The 18558-nt window shown below is 37.1% G+C and overlaps 1 protein-coding gene across 1 annotated transcript; it reads left to right on the forward strand.

Annotated features, from left to right (window-relative positions):
• Positions 1-17213: 17213 nt before the first annotated feature.
• Positions 17214-18249, forward strand: LOC128743708 (uncharacterized). Its single transcript, XM_053840334.1, has 2 exons — positions 17214-17319; positions 17373-18249. The coding sequence occupies exons 1-2, from the start codon at positions 17227-17229 to the stop codon at positions 18201-18203; spliced, it is 924 nt and encodes a 307-aa protein (XP_053696309.1). The 5' UTR covers positions 17214-17226; the 3' UTR covers positions 18204-18249.
• The last annotated feature ends 309 nt before the right edge of the window (positions 18250-18558 follow it).

Here is an 18558-nt window from a genome sequence, read left to right on the forward strand (position 1 = left end):
TCCCATTGGTCGCTATTGAATTTCATACTGATCGGACTTTTAGTTCAAAAGTTATGTATAAAAATACGAAAAATATGGGACTTCATTATCTCATAGGTCCCTTAACCGATTTGACTAAAATTGATTGCATATGAACGAGGAGCCTTGCAAACCCTTAACTTCCAAATTTCATGACGATTGGACTTGTAGTTTGAAAGTTACATAAAGAAATGTGAAAAAATAGTATTTAAAACATATTTATGTAACATATAAGCATTAATTTAATGAAAAACATCACACATTTTATGATTATTTGAAAACTACTGCTGAGATCTATCAAACGAAACCGAGTTATTTAAAATCGGACGCTTCATTCAAAAGTTATTCAAACTTTAACACTTAAGCACCGTATATTAAACCGTTAAAACGTGTGAAATCAAAACATATCAAATGTTGATTGTATTCAATGTATGTATGTATGTATGTATGTATGTATGTATGTATGTATGTATGTATGTACACGGAGCGAAAAAGCACCGGTTTGTTTCAAACAAAATGATTGTTGTTTTAAGCCTCAATAAAATATTTTTATAACAACCTGAAAATATTGTTGTTTCCAAACGAGATTCTGTTTGAATCAAGTAAATAACAGTTTTGAATTAAAAGTAAAGTATTTTCAAATTTGAAGTTGACATTGATGTAACAATAAATATTTTCATTTCAATCATACATTTCAGTTTGAAACAAAACGAAATTTTTGTTTGTGCGTAAAACAACCATAAATATGGTTGAAACTACATTTTTATTCTCCGTGTATGTATGTGTGTATGTATGTATGTATGTATGTGATGACAATTTGCAATTTTAAAATTTGCAATGAAATTCAAGAAAAGTGAGAAACATGTCAATTGTCTGAAGTTTTTGAAGCCTCTTCGTGGAATACGAACTCTGAAATTAAAGAAAAGAAAAAACTTTTACCGACTAAATTCCACTATTTAATATTTATTCGCGACAGATACGTATACGCTTTGAAATAAGACACTGATGAAGCCTGCACGTCGTAGGTGAACTACATATCTGTTGCAAATAAATATTAAATAGTGGGATTCAATCAAAAAGTTTTTTCTTTTCTTCGATTTCAGATTTCAATTGTCATTTTCTTCACTTGCTGTTACTCACAATTGTACAAGAAAAGCAAAAAGCGAAGAAAAGCAGTTTATTTAAGCATGTAGGTATAGTGGTGTACAGAATCAAAAATACTAGTGAGTTGATTTTTGCAAATAAATTTGTACAAATTCCAAACAAATTCTGCGCATCAATAGATGCTCTTTTCAATCAATAGATACTAGAGCTTAGAAATGTTATATGAAAAATAGGAAGTAAACGTTGCACGGTAGAAATTTTGTAAAATTTGTTTTCGTTAGTGATATTTTAAAGGACAGATGTCTTATGTCATGTATCATGTTTTAATAAATAAATCAAAAAAAGACAAGCACTGGGAATCATATCGTTCGTATTTCCCATTCTCAAGCATGTTTATGGCACAGCTTTGGCACTATTTTTCGACCTCATTTTGTTTTCCTAACCCTCTAACATTGTAAAAACGATGCGGTCAAGCTAATGACTATCTTTTCATAAAAGTACATTCAAAAGAAGCTTAAGTTTTGATTTTCATGCAAAAATAATTATCTGGAGTGCTAGCTAAGAAATAGTTCCATTTCTCTTTTTCATATCTAATGCTCTATTCAGTAATTTTTTTCTAATTCAGATATATTGCAAAATTGAAGCCAAGCAGACCAATAGTAAAATTTTGAGATCTATCATTTTGTTGTAGATATCCTTTTTCTTCAAAAGCGAAATATAATAATAATTTTTCTGAACTCTTGTTTTTCAAAGATTCTAACTTTTGAATGCATGGTATTAATATCAAAATATCAAAAAATCTGCTATGAACAAATACTTCATATTGTCAATTCAAAACAAGTTTCGTATGTGGCTCTGAAGCCCGAAAGTTAAGGCCGTCTGTAGTCCCGTTAGAGGGTTAATTTCTAATTTTCTATACATATTCATTCAAATCTGTAAAAATTATCTTTTGTGTTTACATTATTTTTCTATAAATATTATAAAACTAAATAAGGTGTTCATCAAGTAACATAAATGACGCTGACATGTATTTACGCACCCAAGGAAAGAAAATATAATTATTCTACACAATACGTTGTGAATTTTACTGGCAAATAAGGATTTTGAGGAATACGGAACGGATATTTAAAAATGTAGTCTAATATAATATCTATATACATCTACAATTAAGTTCCTGAGAAATTAAATAATGATTATTGTGGCAGTAGAAAGGCTAGGTCACGCCGCTAGGTGGATTAATTCGGGTTTTTAAATTTGCATTGAAATTCAAGAGAAGTGAGAAACATGTCAATTGTCTGAAGTTTTTGAAGCCTCTTCGTGGAATACGAACTCTGAAATTAAAGAAAAGAAAAAACTTTTACCGACTAAATTCCACTATTTAATATTTATTCGCGACAGATACGTATACGCTTTGAAATAAGACACTGATGAAGCCTGCACGTCGTAGGTGAACTACATATCTGTTGCAAATAAATATTAAATAGTGGGATTCAATCGAAAAGTGTTTTCTTTTCTTTGATTTCAGATTTCAATTGTCATTTTCTTCACTTATTCACAATTGTACAAGAAAAGCAAAAAGCGAAGAAAAGCAGTTAATTTAAGCATGTAGGTATACCGTGGACCCCTGTTCGTTTGACCATTTTTAATCTGAACACTTTTTAATTTGAACCCCGTGGGTTTGCACGACGTGCAAATTAAAAATGGTTCAAATGTCATTCTCAACATGACATCATTTGTTTATGCAGACAATGCACAGAAACACGATTCGTTTGTACTGACCTAGCGTGTTTAATCGGTTTCACATTTCGTTTTCCTAACGATTAAGAGAGAAATCCGATCGGAAAATGCAATATTCGCACTTGCAACTGCCAACTAAAACAAACCACCAAAACAATAACAAAGAGCAGGGCGGCCAGTTCACACAGGTTTCAGCATATTTCGGGTTACCAGTTGTTCAAATTAAAAAGTAACCCCGTTAGTTTGCATGAGGAATCGTTCAAACGAACGGGGGTCCACTGTAGTGGTATATACGATTAAAAATACTAGTGAGTTGATTTTTCCAAATAAATTTATACAAATTTTGCGCATCAATAGACACTCATTTCAATCAATAGATACTAGAGCTTAGAAATGTTACATGAAAAATAGGAAGTAAACGTTGGACGGTAGTAAATTTGTAATATTTGTTTTCGTTAGTGACATTTTAAAGGACAGATGTCTTATGTCATGTATCATGTTTTAATAAATAAATCAAAAATGACAAGCACTGGACATCATATCGATCATATTTCCTTTTCTCAAGCATGTTTATGGCGCAGCCTTTGCACTATTTTTCGACCTCATCTTGTTTTCCTAACCCTCTAACATTGTAAAAACGATGCGATCAAGCTAATCAAGACTATCTTTTCATGAAAGTACATTCAAAAGAAGCTTAAGTTTGGATTTTCATGCAAAAATAATTATCTGAAGGAGCGCCAGCTAAGAAAAAGCTCAATTTCTCTTTTTCGTATCTAATGCTCTATTCAGTTTTTTTTTCTAATTCAGATATATTGCAAAATTGAAGCCAAGCAAACTAATAGTAAAATTTTGAGATTAATCATTTTGTTGTCGATATCCTTTTTCTTCAAAAGCGAAGTTAATAATAATTTTTCTGAACTCTTGTTTTTCAAAGATGCTAACTTTTAAACGCATGGTATCGCAATATCAAAATATCAAAAAATCTGCTATGAACACATATTTCATATTGTCAATTCAAAACAAGTTTCGTATGTGACTCTGAAGTCCAAAAGTTAATGCCGACCGATTATAAAACTAAATAAGGTGTTCATCAAGTAACATAAATGACGCTTACAAGTATTTACACACCCAAGGAAAGAAAATATAATTATCCAGCTTTCCACGAGCGAAAATGGCGGATATTGAGCACAAGTGGGCACAATCTTTTGACATTCCTTGGAGGAGCGTCGAGTTCGGCCTGACGGAGTTACTATGGATACATTCATGATTGTTTGTTGTTCGAATGTAAAAATGTAAACATTGTTCAATTTTGCAGATCAGCTAGAGAGGAACATAATTGAACGGACAACAAGTTTTATGGATTGTGGCTTTGCAGTTTTCGCAAATTTCACGGAGAATGTCCAAATACGCAATGGAAAGTTTCTTATCAAGTCGAGACGCTGTTCGAGAGCAAACGTGACAACGGCTCGACCATGAAGTTAATATTTGCGTTAATGTGTAATGTTTCGAATGTTTTATTCGCACGATTGTGAAAAAGTATTCTGAGCCAGCGCCTTCAGCAAATTATGGCCGCAAACCACTATAAAAGTTTGAATCCGTTTAGTTATGTTCCACTTCAGCTGATCTGGAAAATTAAACAATGTTTACATTTTTACACTCGAACAACAAACAATCATGAATGTATCCATAGTAACTCCGTCAGGGCGAACTCGACGCTCCTCCAAGGAATGTCAAAAGATTGTGCCCACTTGTGCTCAATGTCCGCCATTATCGCTCGTGGAAAGCTGGATTCTACGCAATACGTTGTGAATATTACTGGCAAATAAGGATTTTGAGGAATACGGAACGGATATGTAAAAATATAGTCAAGTTAATTATAGATGTTCCTGAGAAATTAAATAATGTTTATTGTGGCAGTAGAAAGGCTAGGTCACGCCGCTAGGTGGATTAATTCGGGTTTTTTTTTTGTAAAATTTGTCGGTAGCGCCCTGCCAAGGGGTTTCCAGTAAGGCGTATAAGTGTGTAGTAATCAGAGATTACTTTTGTAATCATTTTCGAATTAATTAGGCAATCAATGGTAATCAGTAGTATAATCAATATATTGCGCTCTTCACACTCAATTGGACTGCACAATTATTAAGTGCAACCTTCAAAACTGTGATGAAAAGTGTGCTACTGATAATATCGCTAGTAATCTTATATCGATAATACCATCAAACTTTATCGTCACGGAAGAATATCGAAAATGGGAGGGTTTAAAGTGAAATCTTCTTCTTGGCTTGTTGATATTTTAACATTTTTGTTCTATTTCTTACGTATTTTTGCTTATACTGCCATATTATCGTTATTATTTATTAACGATAACAAAACTTTATCAATAATCGTTATAGATTTTGACCGACATTTTCCATCATTACAACTCTCCCATCTGAGCTGACATTTGATTTAGCAGTGGCGCCAGCACCAGTTGTAGGAAAAGCAAATAGTATTTAATTTTTCATTTATGTCATATATGCTGCTTATTTATTCAAGTTATAAATTATGCGTGGAATTATGTATTTAGAAACTATTTTTATATTATTCTTAGCGTCGATAACAACTCTACGTAAGCATTAGAATTTAAATAGAAATCAACCAAGATTCATGGTTTTTTCCCACGAAATTTTGGCAACTTTTCTCACCTACAAAATGTGTGACTGGACAAGTGAGTTCAAAATCCAACTTTCAATGCAAAGAGCAATACAGCCTGAATTCGTTAATTGGGCCACGACTGCGCTCCAGCTGATTCGCTAATTGGGCCGACTGACAGTTGTTAGAAAATTCTAAACTCGAAAATTCCATACAATTTTGACATTCAAGTTGTCACATAGCCCAATTAGCGAACGCCCAATTAACGAACCGCCCAATTAACGAACCACCAATTAACGAAACTTTGCTGTATATAGAATGCCAGTGTCGCTGGTGTTTCATGGATATTTTGGTGGCAAACATGTTGCTGGTTCGTGTCTTGGATACGGGAACTACATTGTCAAATTGCCCAATAGAAAATTTTCCTGCCGACGAAATACCCCAAAACGACCAAATCGGGTGATTTATCCTACGTGATTTACGGAAAAGCAGAAGGATTTTTTATTGGGTTGCCTTTTTAGTTTGACAATCAGATTCCCGTTTCGAATCGATCACTCCACCCCATCGGCAGGCAACCATGTTTTCGCTACAACAATCTCGTGTGTGCGAAAATGAGATAGCATGTCAGCACTGCGTTTCACTCAACTGCCAGCAGTCTGATTTGGGCCCGCTGTCAAATTTTGAGCCCAGGACATGTTGTCGCTGACGTTTACTGCAGCTCGTTATAGAGATGTCGATGGGGTGGATCACTCACACATATGCGCATACAGTGTAAATACGTAATTTTCAAATGTGTGATGTTTACCACGAGCACTGCAGCGACACTGGCATTCTATATATTGTCCGTTCAGAGAAAAATTAGCGTTTTGCGCTCATTCTGACAACCGCAACTGACAACCGAAACTGACAGTTCTGATAAAACACTGATACAAACTCATCTAAAGAAACACGTAAACATTATGCGTACACGCTGAATTATTTTTAGTCATAACCTGCAAAAATATATTGCGATTATTATCTAAAATTTTTCTTTCGTAGGTTAAGTTGTGCGCCTAACAGTTGCGCGCAGCTCTGTTCTGGTTGCTCGCAGTCAAAATATCTCTTTTACACTCACACGAAATCTCGTAAGAAACTGTCAACGCAAGAGTGATGAGAAAAGCAACAATATTTCTCTCTCGCTCATCAGCTGAATGCTAGGGTAGCTTGCTTCGTGTTTGTCCGTTCAAACATGGACCAATTTTTTACAAACGCGATCAGCATTTAAATTTTATCATTTTCGGTTAACGTATAAGACATTGTAACTGTGTTGTTTGTAAGTCTGTACGTAATAGAACAAAACAAATGTTATCTAAGCAATAAATAAGAGCATAAACATAGAAAACTTACACGTGCTTACACTGTCAATAATACATGATTTACCTTTGCGCACAACTATATAAAGCTGAAAAACGAAATATTTTCTCGGGAAGCACAATACATTTAATCGCACAAAAATTTAAAAAGCACATTTAAAATAAACATTTCAACGACGCAGAAACATATTTTTTTTAGAGTTAGCAATGTAAATACGAATTATTGACATGGAAAAGGTTATAAAAAGCATCCCATTAGAATCAAACATAGAGCTGCTGTGAGCTAGACAGAGTATCTAACTAAATCGTGCAGTAGTTTAAAAACCTACTCAACTCGTAGTGAACTACATGTACTTGCTACCCCTATCGGGGCTGGTGACGGTCAGTTTCATCACTGATACTAAATGTCATCTTGCAAAATAGTCTCATGCGTTCTTTGTAAGTCTCGTCATTTTGAAATCCCAGATGACGGACTATTGTTTAGCATTTTAGATGGAAAATTGGAAACCCTTGCAATTAGACTTTTTTAGGACGGGTCTAACTGCCAGTAGTCGAAAATAGATGTTTGGCATTATTTTGAAATCCAAGATGGCGGACTATTATTTAGCATTTTTCATGAAAAACTTTGCAATACAGACTTTTTTAGATCGGAGCTAACTGCCAGTAGTCGAAAATAGATTTGAACCATTTTGAAATCCAAGATGGCAGACTATTATTTAGTAAGCGTTTTATACATTGAATACGGTTTTCTGGATTAACTGACGCGGCTGATCAACGCTACTCTGGAGTAAGTGATGTGCCATGTGCGCGTTTCGGGGACACTCTCGTGTCCTTTTGAATCACGCAGATGGTTGCGGCAAGCGGATGGACTGTCCTGTATGTTTTTCAATATCGTTCCACAAAGAAGTAAGGGGCCATCCATATACCACGTGGATAGTTTAGAGGGGGGTAGGGAGTTTGGAAATGTCCACGCTTGTCCACGGAAGGGGGGGAGGGGTATCGTAAATGTCCACGTGGAAAAAAATTTTTTTTTTTCATACCAAAAACAGAAATTAGAAACTGAAATATTGAATTAATTATACATAACCATTGATCAGTGATTGTTTTTAGGCTCAAATAAAGTTTTATCTTCTGATGAGGCATATGTTGATGTAAACACATGAACCAAGCATTACGAAAGGATTCGTCTTCGTCGATTTTTCGAACCGCGTCGCATCGGAAAGGTCCTGTGTTGTGTTAAAGTAGACGGAGAATCTGTGGTGCTCCAGTTAGACAGGGATACTCTTGACCAGTGCTTAAAATTATCAGTTGATACTCATAAAATTGAATATTACCTCGTGTAGGGAACATGTCAGGCTAAATGAATTGGCGAGTTAATGAATCTGGATCGATTGTATCATTTGTTTCAGTGCAACTGAAATACATGCATGCATACGACATTCTGAAAGTTCGAAAGAACGAGAGAACGAACATACATTGTGTAATTCGAATCTCACTGGTTTCGTGAGACGAATAGTACGACAAAGAGGGAGATCGGAGATCGTCCGAGGTCCGAGACGAGACGCACGGATATGAGAGTATGAATATCGTTCCCGAAACGAGCGCGTCAGTTTTTGGACGAACGTAGATTTGGACGGACGTCTTTTGGTGCGTTGTGCGTATTTCGGAAATTTGGCGTAGAAAAACGACCAGACACTACATTGGCGCAGGTAATGCTCTCAAAGTGTGAGTATAGTTTTCTCGGCAAAATGTTGTGTGCTGAATCGTTACTGAGCTGCAGATTAGAAGCGGCTTTGTGTTGTAGGCGATATAGCATGTGGTATTGAAAAGTGAACGGATGCTTGTGCGCATCTGGTGACTTTTTAGACTGTCTCTAGAAGGTTATGAAAATGCGCCTGTGTGCGCGGTTTGAATGCCTCTGAGAGGGCTACGAGTAACGCGCTTGTGTGCGCTGGTTGAATGCCTCTGGGAAGGCTATGAAAATATGTTTGTTTGCGCTGCTTGAATGCCTCCGAGATGGCTACGAATAATGCGCTTGTGTGCGCTGTTTGAATGCCTCTGGGAAGGCTATGAAAATGCGCTTGTGTGCGCTGCTTGAATGCCTCTGGGAAGGCTACGAAAATGCGCTTGTATGCGCTGCTTGAATGCCTCTGGGAAGGCTATGAAAATACGCTTGTTTGCGCTGCTTGAATGCCTCCGAGAGGGCTACGAATAATGCGCTTGTGTGCGCCGTTTGAACGCTCTGGGAAAGCTATGAAAATGCGCTTGTGTGCGCTGCTTGAATGCCTCCGCGATGGCTACGAATAATGCGCTTGTGTGCGCTGTTTGAATGCCTCTGGGAAGGCTATGAAAATGCGCTTGTGTGCGCTGCTTGAATGCCTCTGGGAAGGCTATGAAAATGCGCTTGTATGCGCTGCTTGAATGCCTCTGGGAAGGCTATGAAAATACGCTTGTTTGCGCTGCTTGAATGCCTCTGGGAAGGCTATGAAAACGCGCTTGTGTGCGCTGCTTGAATGCCTCTGAGAGGGTTACGAATAATGCGCTTGTGTGCGCCGTTTGAACGCTCTGGGAAAGCTATGAAAATGCGCTTGCGTGCGCTGTTGACGTTGATAATTTTAATGATGTTGACGATTTTGAAGATGATAATTTTGACGGTTTTAATTGCCAATATGCCAATATAATATAATAGGCGATATCAAAAAAAGATGCTTGTGCGCGTCTGACTTTGTAAACTGCCCCTGTGAGGGCTACATCTTTAGCATTTCCAACTGCTTGCATGCATGATAGCATGATTTGTGCAAATGCGGGAAGGCAGAATCCGTTGTTGAAATAAGCTAGTAGGCGTTGTTTGAGCGCCTCTAGGAAGGCTTTGAAAAAGCGTTTGTGTGCGAAAGGTGTGCCCTGAGAGGCAGGCATGGGTAAAACACCGAACCAAGCTTACACGTGGGCACCATTGCTCAAAACCACTCAACAAACTTAATTTCGTTTTACACACCGTTCCCGTACATGCAAACAAACACGGAGTGTAAGAAGCATTACACCGGTGGCGTTAGGTTTAAAAAATGTTCGGTCTGTTTTCAATGTCCTCGGGTAGCACACGGTTTCCGAGTGTTACCGATATCGGAATCCACCGTAGGCGAGTACTTTCAAGCTTGCAAAAACACGCATGGAGGCGCTTCATACTTATTCCAATTGGCCGTGTGAGTGAAAGAAATGGAAAAGCAAAAAGACACGAGTTCACGCTGGTCGTCCAGCATATATCCGAGAACTTTTACGAAGTAGAAATACACGCCATCCCGAGTGTTTCCGAAGTGTTAAAACCCGGTGTGCAAAAAACAACACTGAAAAGGCTAGCGGTTGCTTTTTCACAGCGTACGGGTTGTTTTATCAGGCACGGCAACAGCGTACCGTCTCAAATAAACTTCGTGGTAGTTTTCAAATGCGGCACGCAGTTTGGTTCAGTTTTTAGACATGCCTGCTGAGAGGGACACCTAGTAACGCGCTTATATGCCTCTGCGAAGGCTATTTGTCACAACCATTTGATTGTGCAGACATTAGGTAAATATCTATTAGTTATTTACAGAGGATGCCAAGCTTTGGTTTCTGTATATCAGTGCTACGATTCGAGTATTTAGGAAGGATTGATTACAAGGGACTGGCAACCCTATCCTTACTCTATGTGTTTGACAGTAGCCAACATCTACTGCCGGCGTGGGTATTATTTACAAAAATCTGGCTAAGATTTGAAAATAATACCCGTCTGCCAGCATACTCGCTTTGCAGAGTGAAACGAACAGAACGTATAGCAGTGTCATGCTGTCTCATTTACGCAAATGGTTAGATGTTGACTGCATAAACATGGCTGCCTAGCAGACCTGTGATTGATTACGATGATAGCGATGACTTTGATAAGGTTGACGATTTTGATGACTGATGTTGGTCATTTTGATGATTTTGGTGGTGTTGAGAATATTGATGATGATGATTTTGATGGTGTTGAAGAAGTTAATAGGGTTAGTGATGTTGGATGATGCTGCCGTTGATGATTTTGAACGTTTTGAAGCTATGAGGTTTGAGGCGTATAATTTTGACGATTTTGTTGAGGTGAATGGCATAGATGATTTTGATTGTTTTGAGTAGGATTGTGATAATATTGATGATGATGATATAGATAATTTGATAATGTTAACGATTTTGATGTGTTGATGATTTTGGTATCGATAATACTGATAATATTGATGATCTGCGTGGCATTAATTATGTTGATGGTGTTGCTAATCTAATACCGATTATTTTGATAATGTTGACGACTTAGATGATTATAATGATGTTGATCATTTTGGTGGTGTGGAGGATGTTGATGATGATTTGGATGATTTTCAGGTGTTGATGATTATAATAACGATGTTTTTGATTATGTGGATGATATTGATTCATTGATATTTTGAATTTGTTGTTGCTCATGATGAAAAGATGAGCACCAGAAAATGCTGAAAATTTTGATGTGTTCAAGATTTTTGTATTGTTGATGTTATTGATTTTGATGATGTGGATGGTGTTGATGATATTGATTATTTTGATAGTGTTGATCATTCTGATGATTTTGATGCAGTTGATGATTTGCATGATATATGATGATTTTGATAGAGTGGTAAATTTTTATGGCGTTAATGATGATGATAAAAAATTCTAGATCGATGCCCATTAAGGTAAAATGAGTCGTTTTTTTCATGACAATATATTTACTGTGTTCAGATTGACAAGAAGAATGCAGTGAATACATTTTTAGATACAAAACTCCTTTGTTGTGCTCGAAAACTTTTCGAAATTGGGCTTTCCGAAGAAAAGTTAATGACTACTAATTTCCCGTTAAGGACACGTCGTTTCTGATGTTGGACTCAGCGTGTTCGTTCGAAATTTCCTAATGAAATCTTTGCAGTGGTGTCGAGAATTTGCATGTAAATAATGTTTAAATGCCAGTGACTTCTACCGGGCTTTAGAGCCGAGAGTCTAAACGAAAAATTTGGCTGATTTTATATCTGTCATCCAGGTCAAAAGGATGATTAAAACCGGAAAGACTAAGGAAATTGATTTCGTGTCATATTTATCAATAGAGTAGGGGAAGGGGTGAATGTAGGGAACATGTCAGGCTAAATGAATTGGCGAGTTAATGAATCTGGATCGATTGTATCATTTGTTTCAGTGCAACTGAAATACATGCATGCATACGACATTCTGAAAGTTCGAAAGAACGAGAGAACGAACATACATTGTGTAATTCGAATCTCACTGGTTTCGTGAGACGAATAGTACGACAAAGAGGGAGATCGGAGATCGTCCGAGGTCCGAGACGAGACGCACGGATATGAGAGTATGAATATCGTTCCCGAAACGAGCGCGTCAGTTTTTGGACGAACGTAGATTTGGACGGACGTCTTTTGGTGCGTTGTGCGTATTTCGGAAATTTGGCGTAGAAAAACGACCAGACACTACACCTCGCTCCCTATGTAGCTGATATTTATCAGCATGAAAATCAATTTCAATATCCAGTCACGATATTGTTGGAACAGATAATCATTATTTCATCTCTAAAACTGTCAATCATTTTGAGTTTCGATAAAGTGATTTTTTCCAGCACTGCTCTTGACGGAGAAGAATCGTCAATCAAAAGTTAAGCTGAAACTGAATTTCTTGCAGTCGATAATTTGCTGTACACAAGATTACTATGACCAGAAGAATTCAGGTCCTAACACCTTGCATACGGATTTTAACGCTGCGTAAATTTGACAGAAAATGCACGGAAAAACTTAAATTTCCGCAGCGACTCAAAATCCGTATACATTGTGTCGGCCTTTAGACTAGAGCGTACGTTTTTTATAAATACTGCATAAATCAAGTTGACAACAAAATTTAGCAAATTTTTTAAATTACACATAAGAAAAAAAAATGTCCACGTGGACAAACAGGGAGGGGGGTAGGGGTTGAGTCAATGTCCACGCTTGTCCACGGTGGGGGACGGGGGGGTTGAAAATTGGTATTTTTCTGTCCACGTGGTATCTGGATGGCCCCTAACCTCATACCGCTATTGTTTTCCTTATTCTTTAACGACGTTTGTGCTGTACTTCCACGAGGATCCAGATTGCTGTACGCTGATGATCTTAAAATGTTTGTGCCGGTCAAATCAATTGAAGACTGCTGCGAACTACAACAACTAATCGACATTTTTGCAGACTGGTATCAAAAGAATGAGCTTTCCACTAGCGTGCGCAAGTGTTCGATCATCTCTTTTAGTCGCATGAAAGAACCTATTATATGAAACTACCGCATCAGCAACGAAATACTGGAAAGGGTAAATGCAATCAAAGAACTCCCAAGTCTTCTTGATACGAGCCTCTGTTTTCGGAAACACTACTCATATGTAATATCTAAAGGCAATCAAAATTTGGGCTTCATATTTAGGGTATCCAAAGAATTTAGATATCCATCTTGCTTACGTTCCCTGTACTTCTCTGTACTTCTCTATTGTGTGTTCTATCCTAGAGTATGCTGCTGAAGTTTGGAGCCCCTCACTGGAATTTGGTCCTCCAGGTTGGAAGCAGTACAAACAATTCTTACGGTATGCTTTGAGATTTCTACCCTGGTGAAACCCTTTAGTGCTTCCGCCGTATCAAGACCACTGCAACCTACTCAACATTGAAACTCTCGACAATAGGAGAAAAACTGAAAGAGTTCTGTTAATCAGGAAAGTTTTAGTGGGCGAATTGGACTCTCCAAACATCCTCGCTCAAATCAATTTCAATGCCACGTCACGTGCGCTTTGAGACATACAATTTCTACCCCTGGACTTCCGATGAATCCTGATTTCCTACACTAAAACCGAGTTTTCCCATTCCTTCATATTCTTTTCCAGAAGGCGTAGATATTTCTACCCTAGTTCTACCTAATAAATTATATCCTGCCTGGCTTCTACACTGTTTATCAGATAATTCTTTCTTAAATCCAAATCTAAAGAAGTACATAATTTTAATAAAATATAAATTCAACTTAGAATCTTATTTGTATGACAAAAGTTAAATATCAAAATTTGTCATGTTCTATAGACCTAGGAAAGAAAACGTGGGATGTATTAGGGAAATGTCAAAAATGTTGTTCAAATATTACGAACACGTCTACCAGTATGGCTCGCAAAAAGCTGAATAGGTACGGATTATGGGTAATTTATTTTTGGCCTACACCAAATCCAACATAATTAAAAGATTATTATTCACGCGTATTTTTAATTAGAAGTGTATTTCGTTTTATTGCTTCAGCTTAATACTTTCCCTAAAAACTTCACAGGAAAACTTTTCATTTGGAACCAAAATCATTAAAATCGGTTCGGTTGTTTGAATGTTATAAACAAATAAATTTCGACGTGACGTTTTTTCAATATGTGAGTAAGTAAAATATGGCAATATGTGACTAGATAAACGTTTTTCTATATTTAAATGAAAAAAAAAAACAGACGTTAGTTCTTCGGAATAAAATTTTTTTGTGACGATTTGCGCGAAAATTTTATTTTTGTGCATTTCCAATTATGAGTGTATCACGTGTTATTCATAACGGCGTTTTTGTTTCAGTGTTTGTGAAGTTTGACAACTGCGGGGTTGCTTCTTCTTTTTCGTTCAAAATCGCTCGATGAGAATTTTTCTCTGAACTGACAATATTGCAATTATTATCTAAAATTTTTCTTTCGTCGGTTTAGTTGTGCGCCTAACAGTTGCGCGCAGCTCTGTTCTGGTTGCTCGCAGTCAAAGTATCTCTTTTACACTCTTACGAAATCTCGTAAGAAACTGTCAACGCAAGAGTGATGAGAAAAACAACAATATTTCTCTCTCCCTCATCAGCTGAATGCTAGGGTAGCTTGCTTCGTGTTTGCCCGTTCAAACATGGCCAAATTTTTCACAAACGCAACCAGCATTTAAATTTTATCATTTTCAGTTAACGTAAGACATTGTAACTGTGTTGTTTGTAAGTCTGTACGTAATAGGACAAAACAAATGTTATCTAAGCAAAGAATAAGAGCATAAACATAAAAAACTTACACGTGCTTACACTGTCAATAATATATGATTTACCTTTGCGCACAACTATATTAAACTGGAAAACGAAATATTTTCTCGGGAAGCACAATATATTGATTCAACTTAATCAGTAGAGTAATCAATGATAATCTTAAGTAATCGTTGGTAATCATGATTAATTTATAGTAATCACAAGAGATTGATTACTGGTAATCAGAGGTAATCAGTAAAGTAATCAAAAGTATTGTGCTTCCCGAGAAAATATTTCGTTTTTCAGCTTTATATACACGGAGAATAAAAATGTAGTTTCAACCATATTTATGGTTGTTTTACGCACAAACAAAAATTTCGTTTTGTTTCAAACTGAAATGTATGATTGAAATGAAAATATTTATTGTTACATCAATGTCAACTTCAAATTTGAAAATACTTTACTTTTAATTCAAAACTGTTATTTACTTGATTCAAACAGAATCTCGTTTGGAAACAACAATATTTTCAGGTTGTTATAAAAATATTTTATTGAGGCTTAAAACAACAATCATTTTGTTTGAAACAAACTGGAGCTTTTTCGCTCCGTGTAGTTGTGCGCAAAGGTAAATCATGTATTATTGACAGTGTAAGCACGTGTAAGTTTTCTATGTTTATGCTCTTATTTATTGCTTAGATAACATTTGTTTTGTTCTATTACGTACAGACTTACAAACAACACAGTTACAATGTCTTATACGTTAACCGAAAATGATAAAATTTAAATGCTGATCGCGTTTGTAAAAAATTGGTCCATGTTTGAACGGACAAACACGAAGCAAGCTACCCTAGCATTCAGCTGATGAGCGAGAGAGAAATATTGTTGCTTTTCTCATCACTCTTGCGTTGACAGTTTCTTACGAGATTTCGTGTGAGTGTAAAAGAGATATTTTGACTGCGAGCAACCAGAACAGAGCTGCGCGCAACTGTTAGGCGCACAACTTAACCTACGAAAGAAAAATTTTAGATAATAATCGCAATTGGCCTTGCCAGCGTTGAAAGAGATTTCGAAGGCTGCTCGCACTTACAGGAAATCTCGTGCCGAACTGTCAACGCGGGAGTGTTGACAAAAGCAAAAATACTTCCCTTTCTTTTTTTCTCACGCAAAACCCTGAACAATATCAGCAACGCTGGCAAGGCCAATATCTTTTTTCAAAGGTGCGTTCATTGCTGTTGGAAACCCCTTGCGCCCCTTGCGCCCTGCCCTCCAGAAATAGTTTGCCAAACGCATAAAAAAATATCCATTAATTTATTTACCGATCAATAATTTTTCCTTTTCCTGGGAAATCTAAAATATTGAGATTATTTGCTCAAAGCAAATTATAATAATTAATGTTCAAGTGTACAATTTAGCCGTTCCAAAAGTTTTCAACAATATGGGTATTAAGTATCTTCAATCATATATCCGGAGAGAAGTTCCCAACGGTTGTTTAAGAGTCAATATTCTCGATGAAATCACGTAAGTTTACATCCGCTGCGTTATCGCAAGCAAGGGTGTCATTAAATTAAATTAACATTATTTACTATTTTGTAGAAGCTACTGCAACAATTCGAAATGTTCGGAACCAATTATAATCGTAGACTCAGTTGCATTAATGATATCTTTATGTCAATCGGACAAGAGTGGTCAAATTTGTGGCGGACGGTTCAACAGAGCGTATTCAATTATTGATCGGTTTTTTGGTCAACTTACCCAGCGTGGCGCTAAACTAGTGATTTTCTTCAACGGCCGTGTGACATCGATCACCGCGAGTCAACACCGAACAGCTGATAATAAAAATCTGAACAAATTGATGAACGTTGCCGATGCAGTTGATGAAGGTGCAGATATAGGGACATTGGCCAATCTGTATAATTTTCCCCGAAATTACATTTGCGTAATTAATCAGTTAACAAAGATACATGGCATAGCAAAGTTTACTGTTCACAGGCAATTTAAGGGCCCGGAATTTGCAGCATATGCCAATTCTGTTAATGCCTTTGCTGTGATTTCAAGCAACAATAATTCATTTTTGATGTTCGAAGGCGCCTGGCGCCGTTGGTGGCTTGAATATGCTAGTTTAGAAAATTATGTTTGCGATGAATATAACCGTGAGATACTGTTGCAGACCCTGGGCCTTTCCAACGCCCAAGTGCCACTGTTTGCTTGCCTCGCTGGAAATACAGCAATTCCATACGAACAATTAAAACGCTTCCATTCGCAATTCGGAACACGTAAGAATCGCAGCAAGATATTCCCAGGCTTAGCCAGTTTTGTACAACAAAACTGGAGGATTGTAAATGAGCCGCATGCAATGCGAAGATTGCTATCGCAAATCTATTGTCAATCTTCGGTTAGCCGACAAATGATAGATACTTTTCGTACTAGTCTGCAAGAGTACAATACGGTAAGGAATAAATTATTTTCTGCGAAGTTACATTTCAAAAAATCTCGTTTTAGAATTATCTTCCGGAGAGCAATCCTGCGAAGAACGAAATAACTGAATTGCTCTTAAACCGAGATCAACCATTTTTGTATTTTATTTGGATGGGGCAAATATGGAATGTTGTCACAAATTTTATTGATGGGCGACAATCGGAGCTGGGAGGACAATTTCCACGCTTAATAATTCCCATTATACAACGTCAAGCCGGAATAATCCTCTTCCACAAACGTCATCAACGTCAAATTTTAAGTGTTACAGACGTCAAACTAGCGATCAAACTATCACACAGTTCAGAATATGAAGAAAAAACATATCCAGCACAATTTCCGGAACACATCAGTCCACCAGAATTACCTGATCTCTACTCCAGCGAAGCGGAACTTCGCGAAAACCTCTTTACGACAAAAATAAAACTGTATTGCTGGATAGCATGCAACGAGCTAGATCATCGCGTATTGGAAACAATTCCGGAACGTTTGCGCGTGACCGCTACTACTTTATATTTCTTAATGGAAAACCAAATTCTGCAGCTTTTCGAAGCGGATGTTATACTTCAGGTGGCCTACGAAGTCATACACGAAACATATGATTTTAGAAAGATTCAACATCCCAGCCATTTGGACAGTCGAGCCTTCCACGTGATTTTCGTGTACGAAGAGTTTTACAACTATTTCCTGGACGCATTCAAGCTGGTCGGTCTGGATGAGAAGCATGTTTGCAACTATCCGCCGCTGGATGGCGTCCTCTTTCACAACAAGTACGCTGAATGGAAGGAAGGAAAAGGGGACTTGAAGCAAATTAGTTCTTGGAGAATCTATGAAAATATTCCGCAAAGGGATGCTTAGACTAAAAGTACACTTGTTTGTTTGGCCAGTTACATGTTAAGTTTTAAATCTCAGCAATATCTGATTTATATACGTTTACGATATAATATGTAATAAAACGTGTTCAAATGATAACAAAAGTACGAGCATGCCAACTTTTTCGTAGGGAATTGTAACTTCTCAACAGTTTTCTTTCGAAGCCTTCACACGAATCCCGGTCAGTATGGTGCGAAGTAAATATTTAGGAATAAGCAGAACCACAGACACAGACAATTTCGATTGTCTGTTCTGCGGTACCGTTTTTTTTTCTTTCACTATTGGACCAGGCCAACCGCAAGGGCGGGAAAATGTGCGATGCGCCTTTCCACGCCGTAGG

This window comes from Sabethes cyaneus, chromosome 3 (genome assembly GCF_943734655.1).
Source record: "Sabethes cyaneus chromosome 3, idSabCyanKW18_F2, whole genome shotgun sequence".
NCBI lineage: Eukaryota > Metazoa > Arthropoda > Insecta > Diptera > Culicidae > Sabethes > Sabethes cyaneus.